This window comes from Euleptes europaea, chromosome 5 (assembly GCF_029931775.1).
Source record: "Euleptes europaea isolate rEulEur1 chromosome 5, rEulEur1.hap1, whole genome shotgun sequence".
Taxonomy (NCBI): Eukaryota; Metazoa; Chordata; class Lepidosauria; order Squamata; family Sphaerodactylidae; genus Euleptes; species Euleptes europaea.
The window spans coordinates 44,779,276-44,797,345 of record NC_079316.1 but is presented as its reverse complement, the minus strand read 5'-3'; the positions used below and the strand labels follow the sequence as shown (position 1 = coordinate 44,797,345).

The 18,070-nt window shown below is 39.3% G+C and overlaps 2 protein-coding genes across 2 annotated transcripts; both read left to right on the top strand.

Annotated features, from left to right (window-relative positions):
- The first annotated feature begins 587 nt into the window (after positions 1–587).
- On the top strand, positions 588–3,995 carry SMCO1 (single-pass membrane protein with coiled-coil domains 1). The gene is made up of 3 exons (XM_056849309.1): positions 588–673; positions 2,588–2,737; positions 3,553–3,995. Exons 1-3 carry the CDS (start codon positions 618–620, stop codon positions 3,974–3,976), a joined length of 630 nt encoding a protein of 209 aa, XP_056705287.1. The 5' UTR covers positions 588–617; the 3' UTR covers positions 3,977–3,995.
- Positions 3,996–7,851: 3,856 nt separating this feature from the next.
- RNF168 (ring finger protein 168) lies at positions 7,852–13,858 on the top strand. Its single transcript, XM_056849313.1, has 6 exons — positions 7,852–8,196; positions 9,507–9,583; positions 9,813–9,989; positions 11,804–11,913; positions 12,391–12,478; positions 12,818–13,858. Exons 1-6 carry the CDS (start codon positions 7,890–7,892, stop codon positions 13,856–13,858), a joined length of 1,800 nt encoding a protein of 599 aa, XP_056705291.1. The 5' UTR covers positions 7,852–7,889.
- The last annotated feature ends 4,212 nt before the right edge of the window (positions 13,859–18,070 follow it).

Sequence of the window (18,070 nt, the reverse complement as noted above, 5' to 3'; positions counted from 1 at the left end):
CTGGGACATACTTTTTCCTTTGACTAGTCCTCGTAGCAGAGTATTAAATATATATATGTAGCTTAGATATGAAAAATCCATACATTTATCAATAGGAGTTTAAAGTAAGTGTGAGCAAAGATTTTTCTCACTATTTGTGTCAATGTAAGGGGGAAATTGTACATTATATACATTTTTAATACTGATGTTGTGACTTGTGTACGAAGTCCAACCATAAGAACATCCTAAGGAAGTAGTTGTAGGAATAAAGATGTAATGTGCTTGGCAACATTCAAATTTCAATACAGGGATGTTGACAGATGTTAGTAATAAGCTATTGTATGTCCCACAGGATTAGCTGATATAACTGGACACATATTATTAGGAATTTAACACTGGCATATTTTGCATGAAAGCAGTTTATCTCACTTATTATAAAAACTGGAGAAGTTGATACTGTTATAGTTTAGTAATGTGCCTGTGGGCACGTGGTGATAAGCTATACTTGGATGTCCTAGCTATAAAAAGGTTTAAGTGAAAACTGACCTTGAGTACAAATTGGGTTTGCTATGTATGAGGTTACTGTCTACTGCAAAAGAGACAAGCCTGAATTAATATATGTTTTCACACCCCTCTACATGAAGATGAGCAGAGAAGCTGTATCTCTGTGTGCACTGAACAAGACATTAAACAGGTTACAATGGGAACAGCAGAGAGTTCTGTTTTGCTGGGTGGTGGGTGGAGAATTAAACTATTCCTGGAGTTTAATGTTGAAGACAGATGAGCATGCCTTTAAAGGTTATAACTGGGATGAAAATATTAACTGATGAGATTTCACATTGCTTGACCTTTCTGCTTTACCTTGGGAGTGCAATTTAAAAACCATCAGCAGTGTTGTTGTGACTTATATTGTTTTTTTGGGGGTGTGATGCTAAGCATGGCATGGGTATCTTGGACATAAATGTCCACTGACTTGCCTTCAAGACAATGTTTAAGGATTCAAGTTGCAGTGTGCAGCTTGCATGTCCCATTCTCGCAGTCCTGCGAGGTTATTTACATATTGAGACCGAATAACTTGATAAAAGTGACAAACTCGCTACAGGGTCTGTATTTTAACTTAGCTCTGCTAGGATCAAATCCAACTGGTCCACAGAGTACACACACTGATGTTTTGATCTCTACAACATGGTTTTTCTGTTGTCCCAAGGGTCTGAGTGCTGCCATTTATGACTTTTTTTTTGCTGTAATGCAAAAGAAAAAATGTCTGGCACCAAAAGGTACAATAGTAATTTTCATAGATATGTAGAAAATAGTCGTTCCCATTTAATAGGTCCTGTTCAAGTTGATACCTATCAAAAGTAGAAAATGTAGCAAGTTTGTCTCCTGCAGTGACATAATTAGGGATTTTTCTAAATGTATACAAGTGTACAACAGCAATTTCTTGCTAAGCAGTTACTCCTATATATATCTTGGTGGACATAAAGACCAGTGCATTTTTTTAAATCACATTTTTCTGTATATTTGGGGAGTACCTCAAGTACATCAAAGCCCCTACCCTTTGTTGGTGGGTGGCCTGATTTTGCTACTTTCATGAGTATAATGGGGATCAGCTACATTTCTTCTAAACGGGATAATACAGAGAGAGAAGGTAATATTGTGAACAGTGTGCCCAAAAGCCATGTGTACCTCTTGCATTCTATGGCTTTGTAGTTCTACTGAGCAATTTTTGCCCTCGATACCCATCTGTGGTAAAAATCTGATGAAGTGTGCTCCAGTCCATGAAATCCAGTTCCACAAAAGGCCTGTTAGCCTTTGAAATGCTGCCACAGACTTCTTTTTACTGCAACAGACTTATCTCTTCGGATATTAGCAAAATTTGGGCACTCATGCGTTTATATTGGTGATGGAAAGTGCCATCAAGTCACAGGTGACTTATGGTGACCCCATAGGGTTTTCAAGGCAAGAGACGTTTGGTGGTGGTTTCCCATTGACTACCTCTTCATAGGCTGAGAGAGTTCTGGGAGAACTGTGACTGGCCCAAGGTCACCCAGAAGTCTTCATGTGGAGAAGTGGGGAATCGATCCTGGTTCTCCAGATTAGTGTCGGCCGCTCTTAACGAATACACTATGCTGGCTTTTGCATTTATATTGCTTAGCCAAATAAACAAATATTTATTGTGAATTACTACAAACACATCTCACTGTCTTTACTGTAATGTTATTGAAAATCAGTGCTACTGAGTTCCTCTTAAAAATATATACATCTATCACAAAAATGTTCCAGCAACACTCAGTGATTCAAACTGCAAGGAGTTTGTTTTTATTGCATACTAGTTTTCCAGTTTTGTTTTCTGAAAGGAACAGTACTAAGGAAGATAGGATGGCTTCTATATTAATAGAAGATAGCATAAGTAAGTACAAGAGCATGCCAGGTGTCAGCTGCATACCAATGCTAAGATGCAAAACCAGCTATCAAAGTTGTATACTAGTGACATTCATTGAGTCATTTAAAGTCACTTTAGGATGTAAGATGCCTCCACAGGCTGAAAGAACTATAAAGCAATATATAGGCAACTCCTGATTCTGCTTTGGTTTTTAAATCTGAATAGGGTGGAGAATAAACTACAGTGTATTCAGGCCCAGTTTATTGTGCTAGATTCTAGCATGCAGAAATTATCAGAGAAATTGGAGTTTCAAAGTACCACCCTGGGGAATCAAAAGGACCAAAATGAAATGTGGGCATCACTGCTTGAGGACAGGTAAGAAATATAAATTATAAACTGAGACATCTATGATTTTTTTATAATTATATGCTAGATCCCAAAGATTTCTTGCATAAGCAGAAAGCATTTTTGCTCAGGTGTCAGGTCTGTGATATCCATAGATTTCCCACTTGAACTGCATCTCCCTCACACTGCATCCCCTCTGACTCTTAAGGGTCCCCTGCTCCTTAGGAGCAGCTTTTCAGGTGGCACAGAGGGCTTCAGAAGATAGATGGGAAAGATCCATTCTGCAAACACAGCTTCACTCATGGCTCTTTGGATCCCACAATTCTCTTTGCTATAATGGTATCACAGGGAATAGCTAGCAGTTGTTAATTATACCTTTGTGTTAACAAAAAACGGTCGTAACCTCCATGTGGTATGACTACTACTTCTCTGCAGCACATGAATACTAAGAGTTTCTAACATAACTTTTTAAGGAAAGGACTTAATTTGTGTTGCTGAAACAATGGTGTCATACAGTTCAGCTAAAGAATTCTGAAGAAAACAAGGAAAGGAAAACAGTCCTAATTTTAAGTTCCAACATGGGAAGACATAAATATTGACTACTTTAAGCTTTCATTCCATCTAGGAATTAATTCAAGCCTGAAGTAACCATGTTTGTGGTAATTTCAGCCCAGTTCTAAAATATTTTATTTGAATTAAGTTCCACTGACTGAGAGGTACTTACACTTTAGGACTATAAAGTGTACAGGCCCAAAATTCTCCCATCCATTATTTGAATTAGAATCCTGGGCTTATTGAAATTTAATTATTTTTGAAATAGATCATATTTCCATCTCTTTTTGCAGATTTACTTCTGTTGAGGCAAACCTTTTCTACAGCTATGTCTGTGAAACTATTCATTATTTACATTCTCAAGTACTAGAAAAGTTACCGGATCTGGTTGGAGCCCTTCCTACTCTGTCATCTATCCTGAGGAAGAAAGGCAAAAACCAAAGAATTAGGACGGCATGGGAGTCAGTACTGGAGAGACTTGGACTGCAAGAAGGAAATGTTAAAGCACTCTGTGCCTTTTTCACTTTATATAGCTATGATGCTTGCTACTATCCAGTTAATCAAAGACAAAATTACTCCACTGACATCAGCTCTGTTATAACAAAAGTGGTGAAGAACCAGCTCCTTCAGCACAGTCTGCTAAGTGCTGTCCGTATGGTGGAGGATGGGAAAGCTTGGGGAGTTTTCCAAAACCAAAAGGCACTTTCCAAAAAATAATATTTTATTTAATGAAGTGTCTTCTCTACAAGTACTTATAAGCTTGGTTCAAATTTTGCTTCAGCTGTGAATTCACTAGTTTGCCTTCTGCAGGAGTACCTCTCACCATCCACCCTGTCTGTATTTTGAGGGGTATAGTACAAGCCTATCTTACAGAGTTGTTGTACAGATCATGAAGCTAATGTACATGAAATGCTTTGAATGCTCTAATAAGTGCTACATAAATGCTAGATACTATTGTGGGATGTGTAAGATTTTAATTGATTTAATTTTAACATATTAATCAGTCACAAGAAATTATTTGCCGCAAAAATAATTAAAAATCTCTTGCTTTCAATCCTGAGGTTGGGTTTCTTTTTATTCAGAACTTAAATCTGTTTAAAGAAATAAATCTTTTTATTTCCAACACTATTATCCTATTCCACACATAACACCTTTTCCAACCCTTTCCCCCCCAGCAGATGGATGTACAGTAGGGCTGCCAACCTCAAGGTGGTGGCTGGAGAACTCCCGCTATTACAACTGATATCCAGGCGACACTTCACCTTGAGAAAGTGGCTGCTTTGGAAGGTGGACTCTATGACATTATACCCCATTGAAGTCCCTCCCATCCCTAAACCCCACCCTCTTCAGGCTCCTCCTCCCAAATCTACAGGTATTTCCCAACCTGCTGGCAACTCTAGTATACAGCCATTATCAGTTTAGTTTTTATGACTAAACTTTTGGGTTCAATTTAAGGTGCTAACTGTAATCTTTTACAGCCAAGAATCCCATATCTCTGTCCATATGAGTCCACATGCCAATTAAGATCTGGTCAGAAAACTCTAGGTGATTTTTTCACTTTGTCAAGTAAAGGTGAAGGGAGAAAGGTGAAGGGCTTTTTCAGTGGCTGCTCTTAATCCTCTGGAAACTTTACCGAAAAGATGGATAGAACGTTGCATGATTCCTTACCTTTGGGTGCTGCATGTAAGATTTTTGTTTTTTACCAACATTTTTCAGGTGGAGTTTTATTGGTTAGATAAAATGTTCCTGATTATTTGAGTTTTATTGTTTTTCTTTTTTTTGTGAAAGTGATATAAAGAAATTTTAAACAAAAATATATTGGTAAGTTGAAGTACCAAATCTAAAAACCTTTGTGGGTAACTTTCCTGTCTTAACATCATGATTTTGTATTACACAAAACAGTCTTTCCAACTGATCAAGTTCTCATGTTTTGAAGCCTTGAATGGTTGGGCAATATGTACACCAGGGAGTTCCTGCTCTCTTGTTTCCTCCTGTTCACACATTTGAGGAGGCGTTGCAACCATGTTTCACTGTAAAGAGATGGGAGAGGAAATAGAATAATACCCACATTATGGAATGCCTTCCCTCAAGAGAGACACATTGGCTTCCTTGCTTTCTAGTTTCTGCCATGAAATTAATGTGTGTATACACACACACAAATAGCCTAAGGAATATATATATTTATATATATTCCTTGTATTGAAATATATATATATATTTTGGAGAGGCCATAAGATGTTTTTTTATATATATTATATATATATATATATATATATAACAACTTATTTCAATACAAGGATATATACATATACACATATATACATACATATACACACACACACACACATATATATATAATACGATGGAAGTAGTTTGGCTTTCTAGAAGTTTCAACTTGTTGCAAAACAATTATATATATATATATATATATATATATATATATATATATATATATATATATATATATATATATATATATATATATATAAATAATATTTAATATTATTAAATACATATTATTAAATATTTTAAATATTATTAGATATATTTATATATAAATAATGTTTGTTTGTTTATTTTGCAACAAGTTGAAACTTCTTCTAGAAAGCCAAAACTACTTCCATCGTTTGAGTACCTTTTCCCCGCACTTTTAAAGAGTGGCGGGACCATACGGGCGGAAGGGGCGAGGCTGACCACTGCGCCGCTGCGCGATTGGCTGAATCTCGTTCTCCGCCGAGTTCTGGAAGGGCGGGCAAGAGACGGTTTGGCGCGCGCGCGCCTTTCCTGGCCGCGAGGGGGGAGGGGGGGGAGGGGCCTGCGTTTGGCAACAAGGCGCCGCGTTGTCGCGGGGTTCCTTGAGCGGTGGGCCTGTTGTGCAGGGCCTTCGCGGGAGGTTTCCCTCAGGCCGCCCGATGGAGTAGCACCGCCTTGCCCCTTTTCTCCGCGTCGAGTCCAGCCTCTGGAAGGAAGGCGCCGCAGTCCTTGCTCGGCGGCGGGAGGCCGCTTACCTTTCGCCGTCGTCGCCGGTGGGGCAGGCGAGAATTCGCGGCTTTTCCTTTCTTTTCTTTTTTTTGCGAGGCATGCGTTGAAAGGAAACAAAACGAAGAGTAGGTGGACTGGACTGGCTTTATTTCTCTACCCTGGGATGAAATGGTATGTGAGTAAGAAATCGAGCGCGAGTACAGCTTTCCCCCTAAACTTCCAACTACACGCAAACCTCGAGCAAAAAAGAAAAGAAAGATTGTATTGAAACAAGCCCAAATCTGGAAATGGGACGCGATTGGATGCATATGAATTCGTTACGGAGATAATTTAGCCCCATTCAGAGCACCTCCGGAAAATAATTCGCTACTTCCTGGTTTAAAATATTCATGATTTGTATCTGTTTGGGTGAGATGGTAACGGAATAGTACGATGAAAATGTAATTCACTAAGAAACGTTCAATTCGGTACAATAAGGTCTTCAAATGTTTCTTCTGCCACCTGGAAAATTTAAAAAATATTCGTGTTTTGTGTTCTGTTCCAGCCCCCATGTAGCAGTGTGCTACATCTGTAGATCTTCTGTAACGTACGTTGGCTTTATGGTTTAACTGACAAGCTGCTTTTTAAAATCTGCGTAGGTGCAATTTTTTAAAAATGAAAAATGGAACGATCAAGGGCCTCAAAATATTTTTCTCAATTAAAATTAGATTCTGTGCTATGTGAAACACGAAGTAATGGTGTATAATGCTAATGTTGGGCTGTCTTCGAAATAGGGATTGGGAGGTGCAGGCGTGTCTCTAGAGGCTCCCATCATGTACCTTTGAACTAGGAAGAAGTGCTCCAGCCCACTTCAGCTACTTCCATTGAGAAAATATAGGAGCCAATAGCACAGTTTATAAATCTTAATTCACCCTTCTTAACAGGAAGAGATTGTCTAACCTTGAAAGCAAGGGCTTCTGGGAGGATTGAGTGATAGTAGAATGGAACCTTTGCTCTAGCACACAGCCTAGCTTATTGTTATACATGTTGTGATTTACCTATTTAATATCTTTATCCTGCATTTGCAGTTAAAAGCAGCAATAAAATGTAGCTGCACCTAGACATAACGTCCAGCCCCTAAACAACCTTAAACTGAAGCAGAGTAGCTGAGTTAGAATTTTCCCATCAAAAATAACTTCTGGCTAGTGCATTAAAATAATTATGTTGGATGTTGAGTGTAACTGACCATCAGGTGTGTCTAAGGATGAACTAACAGTTCAGTCCTAAACAGAGTTATACTTTTCTAGGCACACTGCAGAAACCATACAGTACTAACCTGAATTCTTATACTGTAGGTTGATATTGGATAACATACAATAAAATGAAGAGAATATACTAATGGATAAGAAATTTATCTTACAGTGGCTGAGGCAGCTCCATGCAGTGGTGATGTGGCTTACACATCAAGTAAGATACATGTGAGAAACGGGAGGTGAAAGATTGGGGAGGATTTTGACATTAGTTGAGAAATGGGAGCCAAATAGCTAATCCCATAATCTTTGAACAGAGATACTTGTTTTGTGTTGTCTTTTTATGGTTCAGAGAATGTAATGTGTCCTACTTGCAGATGCTGATGATGCACTAGCCAGTGTTCTTTCCTGGATCCAAGATGTCAAAGGAATTGGAGACTCCTCTTTCCTTGTCTGATTGTCTTTGCAATATTTGCATGGAAATTTTTCTGGAACCTGTAACATTGCCATGCCAGCACACTCTCTGCAAACCCTGTTTCCAGCTTACAGTCGAGAAGGCCAGTTTGTGCTGCCCTTTCTGCCGTCGCCGAGTTTCTTCTTGGGCACGTCATAATGTCCGTAAGAACACTCTTATTAATTTGAAATTATGGGAAACGATTCAGAAGTTTTTCCCAGAAGAATGCAAACGTAGACTTAATGGTCAGGACCAAGAAGAAGAAGAGGATGGTAAGTAAAATTATACCATGCCACATATATGTACTTCATGCTTAGAATTTAGATGATGATCTGGGAATAGCAATAATGAAACCTTTTACCCAGGTGACCAAGCAGATAAACCCTTGTAAGCTGGAAGTGGATTGTCGTCATTTTCAAAGCAATCACACAATGATTGTGGTTAGGCAAGCTAGTAAAACTTTTGTGAATATACTCATTTGTGGATGTCAGGTAAATGCATTTTTTCCTGACAGTATCAAAAAAAAAATCATGAAGAACATGGCACAATAATTTGTCACTGTTACATTGTAAGAAAAAGAGGGCTTTCATTTTAGAAATGGGAATGGCAAATAGCTATTTGGAGGTGAAAAGGTGTATAATCACAGAAAGAGAAAGAGCAGGCACTAAAATCTTAGGGCTGAACTGTATCCCAGAATTTTTACCTTATCTTGAACATCTTTAACATTGCTTAGAAAGCTAGATGTGATGATCTCCTCCCCAAAAACCCATTATGCTATTCAAAACCTTTTTTGCTGTGTGAGACTATATTTATTACCTCCTATTATTCAAATCAATGGAATTGGACAATGGCAAAATGTCTGTCCTGAGGATCAGATAAATTCTTCACTAAAAACAAATAGGTTTTAGTGGTTTATTTCTTTCTTTGGTTTTTTATTTATATCCTGCCCTCTAACCGAGCCAAAGCCAGACTCAGGACGGGTAACATCAGCATAATCAGAATTCTTCCAATTTATTCTGTGGCTCGCGGTTTTCACTTTTTTAATCCTTTTATCGGAATGTAATATTCAAAATTGGAATAGTGTTTTGGCGAGGGCTAGAAAGCTGTACACCCTTTGTTGTTTGTTTCCCACTTTAAACAATCTGTTTTATCTCTCACACAGCTAAAAGCTTATATGGCAGCTTTTTTGTGCACAACACCCTGCATCACAAACTACTTTTGAAACACTCTTCAGTTTCAAAGAAATGTATCTGAATGGGCTGAACACCCCCTCAAAAAAGGAAAAAAGGGGACAACTTTTAAGGTCTCTAGTTGTGGGAAACCAAGTAGCACTGTTCTTTAGATTTTAATCTACTACTGGATAAATTCCTGAAGATTGGAAAATTGGAAACTCATTTTCCTTTGAGTATTAGTATTGGAGGACCATTTAAATGTTGCTAGGGAGGTGTTTAAGAGGTTAACTACATAGATATTCAGCCTGTCCAATTGGATTAAACTGCAATGTCAAAAAAGCAAGTTTGATGTATTTTGTATAAAAATAATGCAACTTATTAATGTTCTGTTTTTTCCCCATCTACTGTAGTATGCGTTCCTCAGCCAGTACGTTGCTTAAGTAAGCCTGGAGAATTGAGACAGGAGTATGAAGCTGAGATTACTAAGGTAACTCTAGAAAGCTGAAGGGGGTCTACTGGTAGTTTGTTCTAATGGGCCCACAAAAAACTAGAGGTGGCACTAGATTTGGGGGATAAAAGGATCATTTGCAACTACAAATAATGGGTCACCAGCTAAGGCAAAATGTTGTAGACCCTTCATTTTTTTAGTTGTAATTATAATTTCTAAACTGAGTAAGAGAGGGCTAAAAATAAATCATGGCCCATTTCTGCTTCAGGTGGAGGAAGAGCGACGGGCTCATGAACAAGAGGAGAGTAAAGCAAGTGAAGAGTATATTCGAAAGCTATTAGCAGAAGAAGAAGAGCAGCAGAGGCTAGCAGAAGAAATGAAAAAACAGATGGAAGAACAATTATTACTAGATGAAAGATTGGCCCGGGAACTGAGTTTGAACTTGGTAAGTTTGATCCAAGTCAGAGTTAAATAGTTCCTTGAACTAGATGTTGGCAACTTGAAATAGCTGTATCCCCAATTTAATTTCCCTAAAAGCTGCTCTGAATCTTAAAAGGAGAAATGTACTTGATAACTAATACATGGGTACCTTTTCAATGTTACATTTAAGATCTTGAAGCAATATTTATGCAGTATATAAAATACTTGGTACATCTTCAAAATTAGCATTTAAATTGTGGTCCACTAACTTCATAGTGTCTCCTTCCCCCATTTTACCTAGTAGGCTTAACTCATGAACACTATTACTTGAGTGTTCAAGATGATGAACGTAATTCTTCCCTTCTCCATTTTACCTTCACAACAGCCCTGTGAGGTATGTTAGCCTGTGAGAGAACAATGTTTTGTTATGAATCACATGAGAAGCAGGCATTTGTTTTTGGGTTTTCTTCAAAGCAGTATTTAAAGACTTGAAACACTGCCACGTTTAATACTGCTGAATGAATTGATTTATACTGCTCTCTTATTTAAAAAGTACTAGGGGCAACACAAAAAATACGTGTAGCACTGCAATAAAACAAAAAAATAAAATAATTAAAAGATATAAATAATCTAGAACAAAACAATAGATAACCACTGGCACACTAACAGGATACTGTTAGCTGTGAAGCCAACCACAAGTCTCCTTGATCCGTGCCCGTCTTGGTTAAAGCCAGCGCAGGAAGGATATGAGCTTCCCTGGGAGACATTATAAATCTGTCCCTGACTTTGGGGGTCTTCCTGGGAATGTTCGAGGAGGCAATGGTGAAGCCACTCTTTAAAAAACAAAAATCATTGGATCCACTTGATCCAGTCAACTACCAACCAGTCTCAAATTTATTGTTTCTGGGCAAGGTAGTTGAGAGAGTGGTGGCAGAGCAGCTGCAGGTGTTTTTGGAGGAAGCATCAGGTCTGGATCCATTTCAATCCGGCTTCCAGCCCAGCCATGGGATGGAGACCATGCTGGTCATTATCACAGACTATCTCTGAAGGTGACTGGATTGAGGCAGGTCAGCACTGCTGGATTTACTCAATCTCACAGCAGCGTTTGACACGGTCGACCATGAGTTATTGGCCAACCGCCTCATCGGCATTGGAGTACGTGGAACAGCCCTTCAATGGCTGTCTTCATTTCTCCAGGGACAGAGGGTAGCAACTGGGAAGAAGCTGTCCATGTGCCATCCCTTGGTGTGTGGAGTCCTGCAAGGGACGAAACTCTCCCCAATACTTCTTAACATCTACATGCATCCCCTCACCCAGTTGGTCCAGCGTTTCAGGCTTGGGTGTCATCAATATGCAGATGACACCCAACTATATCTGTTGATGGGTGGGTGGCCGGACTCTTCTCCGGAAAATCTGGCCAGGTGTCTGGAGACTGTGGCGAAGTGGTTAAAACAGATCTGCCTGAAATTGAACCCATTGAAGATGGAGGTCCTGTGGCGAGGCTGGCGAGATCTGGATGGGAATTTTTATCTTCCCATTCTTGATGGGGTTCAGCTGGAACCAGCTGTCTCTGTCAAGGGTTTGGGAGTGACCTTGGATGCCTCCTTATCCTCGGAGGCCCAGGCCACACAAACTGCCAGGTTGCTGTTTTTCCATCGGCGCCAGGCCTGGCAGTTAATCCCCTACCTATCTTGGGACAACCTTGCCACAGTGATCCATGTGATGGTCACGTCTAGGTTAGACTATTGTTTTCTTGTTTGATTGGCATTACAGGACTTAATGGAATATGTAATCAACGGTATAAAGACATCTTTTCTGTTTTCCCTTTTATCATTATAGAACAGCTCTAGTGAGAAGCATACACTTAGCACTCTATCACCTGGCCCATCTCCCTTGAATTCTTGCAAATCATCGAAGAGCAAATCAGGTTGTTCTGGGGACATTAAAAGGTAAATCAAAGCCAATGATCTGTCCCAGGATTTGATGGTGCACCAGTTCACCGTGTGTACTGTATGGAGAGAGAAAAAGTTTGTGTAGAAGCTTTGTGATTTGATTTTACTTTGATGGTATTGTGCTGATGTTTTACAAATTAGTGTATCATACCTTACATAGCAGTTAATGAGTTTTCTCATTTTAAACCTACACTGTAGCCTGGAGTTAAAAAATGAAATACTGTTTCCTTGTTCTGACTTAGTAAACATAGTCAAAACAACGTAATGATCAAGCTGCTGGATATTAGTAGTTACCTTGATAGCTGAGAAATCAATTCCTCTTGACTCTATGTGGGAGGCTTGCCCCACCACCATCATGAAAGACTTTTACTGTGCTTAGCAACAAGATACCAAGTTAAAAGTTACGCTGTTGGCCACATGTATATCACAGACTGTGTAAAAATAAATATGCTTGTTCTTTTTTTTCTTTTTCAGGTATTTGTCTCCAAAATCCTGTAGTTCTTTACCTCCAGTGACACTCTCCAACAAATTAGAGGAAGAAAGCAATGGTTCCTTTTCTGGGGTAATCTATAATCTGGATTCCTATATCACAGAGGTCCCCAATGTGGTGCCTGTGGACGCCATTTGTAGTGTATATGATAGTAGTAGTTTATATGATATTAGTAGTTTAGTATTGTCATTTTTATGTAGCATGCGTGCATGTAATGCCTGTTATTATTTCAAAAACTGCATTTTAATTTTGAATTCCAAGTTGTTGTGAATATCTGCCTAGTTAATTTCCCACATACCTCCATAGTCCATACACCAACAGGAATTCCAGTTCTTATTTCATATCTTTAAAAAATGAGTGCACAGAGAATCTGATAGGGAAGAATAATTTATACTGTATCTAACTTTTCAGGAAAGCAGCAGTACTAAAAACAGTTTTATATGTGGAGAAGAGAAAGAAGATGAGATGCCCACACTGACTCCACAAATATTGGCTATGGAGACAGAGACCAAGGATTCTTTTTTAGAGCCATTATTGCCACAATTAAATATATGTACTAAAGATGAAACTACCACCCTCAGCTTGGACCTGACATGCCTTTCCACTTGCCAGGGAAATGAACTTGCTGGTACACTTTCCACTGTTGCACGCAGGGATAACTCTGAGCAAGTGGGTCCTTTTTCAAAGAGAGAGGCAGCTGTTTCCGACTTTGAAAATGACAAGTTTGTAGGAAATATGGACTTGGCAAAAGATGCAAAAGTTGGCACACTGAAGAAAACACTAATTTCTGTGATGTCTGGTAACCAGCAGAACAGCTGTCATACAAACTGCAACTTAGTGATGGAAAACAGCCCGGTTGGAAATATAAACCCCAGCAGATCTCTGATTGAAATCTCTTTAGCCAAGAGAAAATCTCAAGAATCATCCCCTGAAGCAGCAGTCAATTCACACTTGAAGGATAAAAGGAGAAAAACTTTATCTCAAACTTCTGAGGACAAAGAAGAGATGAATGAGATACAACAGCAGATGAGTTTGGAGCAGAAATGTTATGAAAGGTTTAAGCAAGAACAGCAGGACAAACTTCTGGCTCTGAAGCTTCAGAAGGAAATGGACAAAGAAGAGAAGATTCTGAATCGCAAAAAAGGCTCTCCGGATGAGTACCATTTGCGCCCCAAAACATCTCAGTCAGAACACGCATCTCCAGTTTCTTGCAAGCTGTTGCAGAACACACAGCCTCCAAGCAAGAAGACTGAAGCAGATCAACGCAAGCATCGCAGAAGCTCCCGAAACGAGAATAGTAAGCCTTCTAATAAACGCCAGCCAAAGCCACCAGGTATAAAAGGAAATGTTTTGAACTCTGTACTCAACAGTTCAGACTCTAAGGAGGTAGAATTGTTGTCAAACAAGCAAAAAACTATCCTTCAGATGTTTAAGAGGTCTGCTACAAAGTAGAAGACATATGAAGACTCTGGCATTGGTGGGAATGGATTCTCTGTTTAAAAGCTAACTGGATTAAGCAGTTATTTGTGAAGCACTTTCAGAACTAACACTCATTAGATGGGAGCTGACAATATCTGGTTTTTATGCCTGTTGTCTTTTCCTGCCTTTTGTGTTATCAGTGTACTTTAACTAACAAGCATGGTAACAGGTGATTTGGAATGACAGGAGACCAGGATATGTATTACTTCATGGTAGTGCTGTTTTGTCTTAGAATAAATTGCCAAAGCAACTTCTGATTCTCTTCTTGCCATGCACCTATTGTTCTTGCTGATTAGTTCCCAGCTTCATTCTGACAGCCAGTTTAGTAAGTTAATATCATTCACACCTTCCCTAATGATGCGCCAGTCCTTTTACACAGACCAGGACTAAAAATTCCATTCTAGAAAGATGTATAGCACAAGCTTTGCACATTGAACAATGCATATAATATGTCAGTGGTATGTAATCTGAATCCTGTAGACCAACTTCTTTTTGCTGATATCTCTTTCCTGCACTTAGAACATAAAATTTAAGGGGGATTACATTGAGACCTCCTGTGGAGGTCCCATTTCCTTGATAAGCAAGTGCCCAGATATTTAACACTGATAGAGAAAAAACTCTTAAGATCAGTTGCTACTGTCCCTGTTTTTATTATTTGTTTTCCTTCAGAAAGGCAAACACATTTTACCATGTTATTCTACCAATTTGTTGATTGTTAAACCCATTTTCTTGGAATTCTGTTTTAGCAGTATCAACTCTGGAACTGTTATTAATGGTCCAGCAATTTTTAAAACCTTATTTTTGTAGCTTGATGCTGATAAGGAAACCCCACAAAGCAGGATTACAAGGTTTTATTGTTCTGCCCTCTTTAAAGCCCATGCTTTACTTTCTCTTCCATCTTTTTTCTTCCTGTTCTAGTTGTTTTTCCAGTACAGAAGGGTCTAGTCAGCTCTGCAACAGACTAAAGAGTCCCTAATGGGACAAACTTGTAAATACCAGCAGTGACATAAACTATAGCTATTAAAACACACTTAATCTACTACCAGTGAGATATATAATTGTCCTGAGTATTCCACTGAGTAGTCCACAAGCCAATGAAGGTATTCTTGGTTTGAAAGTCGTTGGCTCACTGAAATCAATGGAACAAAATGTTATTAACTCCAGGATGTCTCCAAAGGAGGAGAACCAGAGTGATTAAAGACATTTTATATGTAGACTGTTCTTCTGGCATTCCCTTACGAGAACAGAATCTTGCATCTACACTTGTGAATTATTTGGGAGAAAATGTCCTAAGACCATATTTTCAGGCTGATGATCTGCATTGCTTAAAATCTATTTTTACAAATTTTGCTGACCTAATAATCCTTTTAATATACCCATGAAATACTTGAGCATGTTGCAGCGTGTACTATATAATTAATTTTTTTATGCGGCAGTGGTAATGTCTGGTGGTTGAGGGTTTAAGGCTTGCACAGATTTGTACTTGAAGGAAGACCTGCCAGTTCTAGTGCTGGAAAATGCTTATGGATGAGAGTTATCTCAGATTCATGTTGAGTTCCTTCTAATTGTTTAATGCAGGTAAACATAAATGGAGATATATTTAAACCATACTGTTGTCAGCGTGAGAACATGCTGCATGCCCAAGTGCACATTTTCATTTAGTCTGTGTAAGTCAAGACGTTAATTACTTCAAATTGTACTGGTTTTGTGGTGCACACTTACCCGAGACAAGGTTGTCTATATGTTGTTGAAAGAGTAATAAGAAATAACCACCAGCTACTCTTCTAGCTCTCCTTAAAAAGTGTGCCCATCATACTTGAGAAGTGACTGCTACAAGGAAATGTCAGAACTGTTCTGTAATAAGGTCAAGGGTTGTAAGCACTGGAGCGATGTTTGTTGGCCTCCTTCAAACTTCCTTCAACAAAACATTTATTATATGCTGTTTTTCTCCCCAAAGATGACCTAAAGTAGGTTACAGCTTCTCTCCCTCATTGTATCCTGACAACAACCCTGTGAGGTAGGTTTATTTAAAATACTTACACCATGCCTTTCCTTTGTGTCTCAGGGCAGAGAGAGACTGACTGACCTAAAGGCAGCAAGCTTCCATGGCAGAATGGGGATTCAAACCTGGAATTCTCAGGTTCTCGTCCAGTACTAACCACTACACTATGCTGGCTCTTATAATGGGCATAACACCACTTCAAGGGTGTTTAGTAGGAGATAAATTTTGCTGCTATTTTTGACTAGAAACTGCTCTATAATTACTATAATTTTATGTACCCATTATTGATTACCAAGAAGGGTCTATAAAGTTATCTACACAGCTTGGCAGGCACTACTGTGTTTGTGTAAAGCTGCAGCAACTTTAACTAAAGCATTTGAATTTCTATTCTCCAGCCATTACGAACATCTGACATAATCTCTCAGTATCCCAGAGAATACTAGAAGTTAAGTGGTTACCCTCAGTACCTCTATAATGCTTCAAAATCCCGTTTACAATTTTCTGTTTACCTGGGTTTGCAGATTTATTCCATCTCAACTACTAAAGGGCTAGAATAAGACATTTTAAAGATTTGTACAGAGATGCCTATTTCTTTTAGATCTAGCAGTCTGACAATTTCCTATGTGATATTTTGATGGTAAACAAAACCTACCTTACTTACAAGGACTAATTTGTGACACTTCAATATTTAGCTATTGCCAACTCACAAGTGGCCATAGGTTGTGTCAAAAATTGTGGGATTTTAATTTTGCTAACGTGGGTGGAATACACTCAAGCTACCAGAATGATTTAGCCTTTGCATGTAAATGAAGTTGAGTGTGTGCCAAGTCTTTGTACCTTTCATATTATGAGAAAGGCAGACATGCAACAAATGCTTTTTTCAGCATTTAAATAAATTAGGAATATGTGTCTGTTGAGAGATACAATACCTCTAGTCAGAAAGCAGCACTTCAAACGTAATTTGCTTGGGTAGAGGAAGCACTGTTTAAAGTGGAATGAAAGGAAAAGATTGCACCATTCCTTAGATTGACTGAACCTCACTGCCCTTTTGCAACCGGGCAAAACAACTGGCGGCAGGGAAAATTCCAATATGCACTTTTGTGAGACAGTGCTGTCTCACCAAAGCTCATACTGGGATAAATGTTCGTCTTCAAGATGACACTGGACTTGCTTATTTTGCTTTGGCATAGTACAGCAACGGCCACCCCTCAGTCTTTTTGTAGTCCACCAGGAGCAGAGGCCTCTCTTAACTTCGGAAGCCTCAACCATGTTGGTGTTCCGTTTCCAACACGGTGTTGTCAGTGGATGCTCTAGATATGCCCATTCGGTGATGGTCCCTTTTTTTATATCCTGCGTTTGATTGATGGGCTTCACGCGATGTTTCAAAGAAATACAACTGCATACGGTCATACAGAGCCAGGCCGAGATCTCTGCTGTGTTCTTCCCCACTATGAAGGGGAAGCACCACCCTTTAACATGTCTTTCAGTCTCATAATGGTAAGGTGAACCGCCCCTGATGAGTGGAGCTATGGAGCAGGAGAACCGCTTCCTTTCGTTCCCAAGGCTCCTTAAGAACATAAGGAAGGCCCTGCTGGATCAGACCAAGGCCCATCAAGTCCAGCAGTCTGTTCACACAGTGGCCAACCAGGTGCCTCTAGGAAGCCACAAACAAGACGACTGCAGCAGCACCATCCTGCCTGTGTTCCACCGCACCCAAAATAACAGGCATCCTCCTCTGATACTAGAGAGAATAGGTATGCAGCGTGACTAGTATCCATTCTAACTAATAGCCATGAATACCCCTCTCCTCCATGAATATGTCCACTCCCCTCTTAAAGCCCTCCAAGCTGGCAGCCATCACCACATCCTGGGACAGGGAGTTCTACAATTTATGCGTGTGTGAAAAAATACTTCCTTTTATCTGTTTTGAATCGCCCTCCAGCTTTAGCAGATGACCCCGTGTTCTAGTATTATGGGAGAGGGAGAAAAACTTCTCCCTGTCCACTCTCTCCAAACCATGCATCATTTTATAGACCTCTATCATGTCTCCCCTCAGCCACCTTCTTTCCAAGCTAAACAGCCCTAAGCGTCTTAACCGCTCCCCATAGGACAGTTGCTCTAGTCCCCTAATCATTTTGGTTGCTCTTTTCTGCACCTTCTCAAGCTCTGTAATATCCTTTTTT